The sequence below is a fragment of the Ziziphus jujuba genome, chromosome 1 (genome assembly GCF_031755915.1).
Source record: "Ziziphus jujuba cultivar Dongzao chromosome 1, ASM3175591v1".
Lineage (NCBI taxonomy): Eukaryota > Viridiplantae > Streptophyta > Magnoliopsida > Rosales > Rhamnaceae > Ziziphus > Ziziphus jujuba.
This window is the reverse complement of record NC_083379.1, coordinates 15,923,622-15,925,760: the sequence shown is the minus strand read 5'-3', so window position 1 is coordinate 15,925,760 and position 2,139 is coordinate 15,923,622. Positions and strand designations below refer to the sequence as shown.

General features: G+C 42.3%; 1 protein-coding gene across 1 annotated transcript; it reads left to right on the top strand.

Moving 5' to 3' along the window:
• Window positions 1-577: 577 nt before the first annotated feature.
• On the top strand, window positions 578-1,772 carry LOC107419529 (protein S40-5). Its single transcript, XM_016028273.4, has one exon. It carries the CDS (start codon window positions 737-739, stop codon window positions 1,406-1,408), a length of 672 nt encoding a protein of 223 aa, XP_015883759.3. The 5' UTR covers window positions 578-736; the 3' UTR covers window positions 1,409-1,772.
• The last annotated feature ends 367 nt before the right edge of the window (window positions 1,773-2,139 follow it).

Sequence of the window (2,139 nt, the reverse complement as noted above, 5' to 3'; positions counted from 1 at the left end):
TAAAAAACAAAAAAAGTATTGGAGTCAAACTATCCATTATCTTTCAGCAGCAATGACAGGATCATAGCGGTGGTTACAGAGAAAACAAAAGACGTCTCAGCTGTAGAGGAACAGAACCCAAATTACTAAAATTAGTAATCATCTTGATTGACAATTAGAATTATTGATTATCCAAATAAAGAAAGGTCTGTGAAAAAAATAAATAAATAAAAAAAGAGAGAGGTCATTCTCCAAGTTTCAACTTTCACCACCTGGTCTGGTCTGACATTATTACATAGTTTTTCAACTAACCAACACGGACGAAGTGTGGAGTACCCGCAGTTGCAGGAGCGCGTGAAGCCGAATTATAACCCCTGTTGAATATATATATGTAAAACTTGGTTTTTTTTTTTGTTTTTTTTTTTTTAATTTTTTTTTTACAGTTTCGTGACAGTCTTGGCGTCTTCCATTCTCACCATTAGATCTGATTCGAGGAATTTATAATGAAATGTAGACAAAATGAATCTGAAATTCAAATGAAATGAAAGTTTTGGGTTTGGATTGTGGGGGAATGGAAGCGCTATATATACATCTGGAACCTTTCAAAGACAGCTTATGTCAAAGCCCTTATAATGGAGTCCTAGGATTAGCTTCTCTTCTCCTTTCGTTCTTTGGATTTTTTTTTCTTTCTTCACCAGTTCGTCGTTCGCCGGGAATTCCCCGATTCCGTCGCCGCTGGACTCTGAGATTATGTTTGATGGCCAAGGGCCGGAAACTGACGACCAGCCGCAGCGAAAGGCTGCTCGGTAGTGGTGCCTACAGCTACGGTCACAGCCAAGCTGAGTCTAACGGTACGGACTCATCGGAGCTCGGCGAAGATGATATATGGTCGTCGATGGCGGTCGAAAACGACGGGTCCGAACGAGGGGGTGACCACTCCACCGCCTCCAACAACGGCGGCGAGTGGAGCCCACTTGCCTCTGCCGCCGAGAGCAATGGGAATAGTATCGCGATCAGGAGCCGCCGTCGAATCACCAGGGACGACCGACAACTGGGAGGGCTTTCTTTGGCCTTCGACGAATCGGGTAAAACGGCGTCGTCAAGGATCGTGCACCAGTTCCGCGGGAATGACAGCGTGGCGTCGTCTCCATGTGGACACCACATGGCCACGTCGGCACCGGTGAACGTGCCGGACTGGAGCAAGATACTCCGAGTCGAGTCGGTGGAGTCGCTGCACGAGCTCGACGACGGTTGGGACGATCACGACTCGGAGATGGTCCCACCGCACGAGTACTTAGCGCGTGAGTACGCGAGGAGTGGGAAGGCGGCGGCTACTTCTGTTTTCGAAGGCGTGGGTCGGACCCTCAAGGGTCGGGATTTGAGCCGGGTTCGGGATGCTGTTTGGAGCCAAACCGGGTTTGATGGCTGAAAAATTAAACTTTATAGATTAGTGCAGGAAGTCTTTCATCGATAAAAAGAAATTGTGATTGATTTTGGGGGACATGCATAGAGGTTGATTTTGTTGTTGAAATTGCTATTTCTTTTCTTTTTTTTCTTTTTTTTCTTTTTTTTTTCTTGGGCAATGATTCATCCGCGTTGACTCGGTTAATTCCAATTTAACTCGGTTGCTAGTGAGCCCAAATCCCAATTCTGAATTTCTTATTGAGGTCCTCCATTTGTGTCCGGTGTTGAAATTTGGAAATTTGTGTTCAACGTTTTTATTTTATTTTTTATTTTAGTGGTATAATTGATAATCTCACAAGTGTAAGCAAACGCCTTTGAAGTTTGTTTAACTGGATTTTCAGCTCATCTTCACAAAAATGTCCAAATTGTAAATATCATAAATATAATTTAACAATTTTTCAGCAAATCCCACCTGACAATTTTTCAACAATGTTCAAATTGGTTAATTTCGGTTTGGTTCAATTCAGTTCACAATGTATATGCAGTCTCAAAACCAAGCATTTCATTGATTTGAACCTCTCATGTCTAACCAAAAAAATAAAAAAATAAGCCCTTTCACAGATGTTGCACCAGTTTACTAACAAAATTCACTAGGGTGACTTATAATTTTCACACTCAGCGAAAACAAAATACAACAGTGATCAACTTACACTTTCCCATGTAAACAAAACTGGTAAGTGAAAATTTCTCCATGTT

Coding starts and splice junctions, on each gene's coding strand:
- LOC107419529 (XM_016028273.4), top strand. CDS start 737: ATGGCCAAGGGCCGGAAACTGACGACCAGCCGCAGCGAAAGGCTGCTC.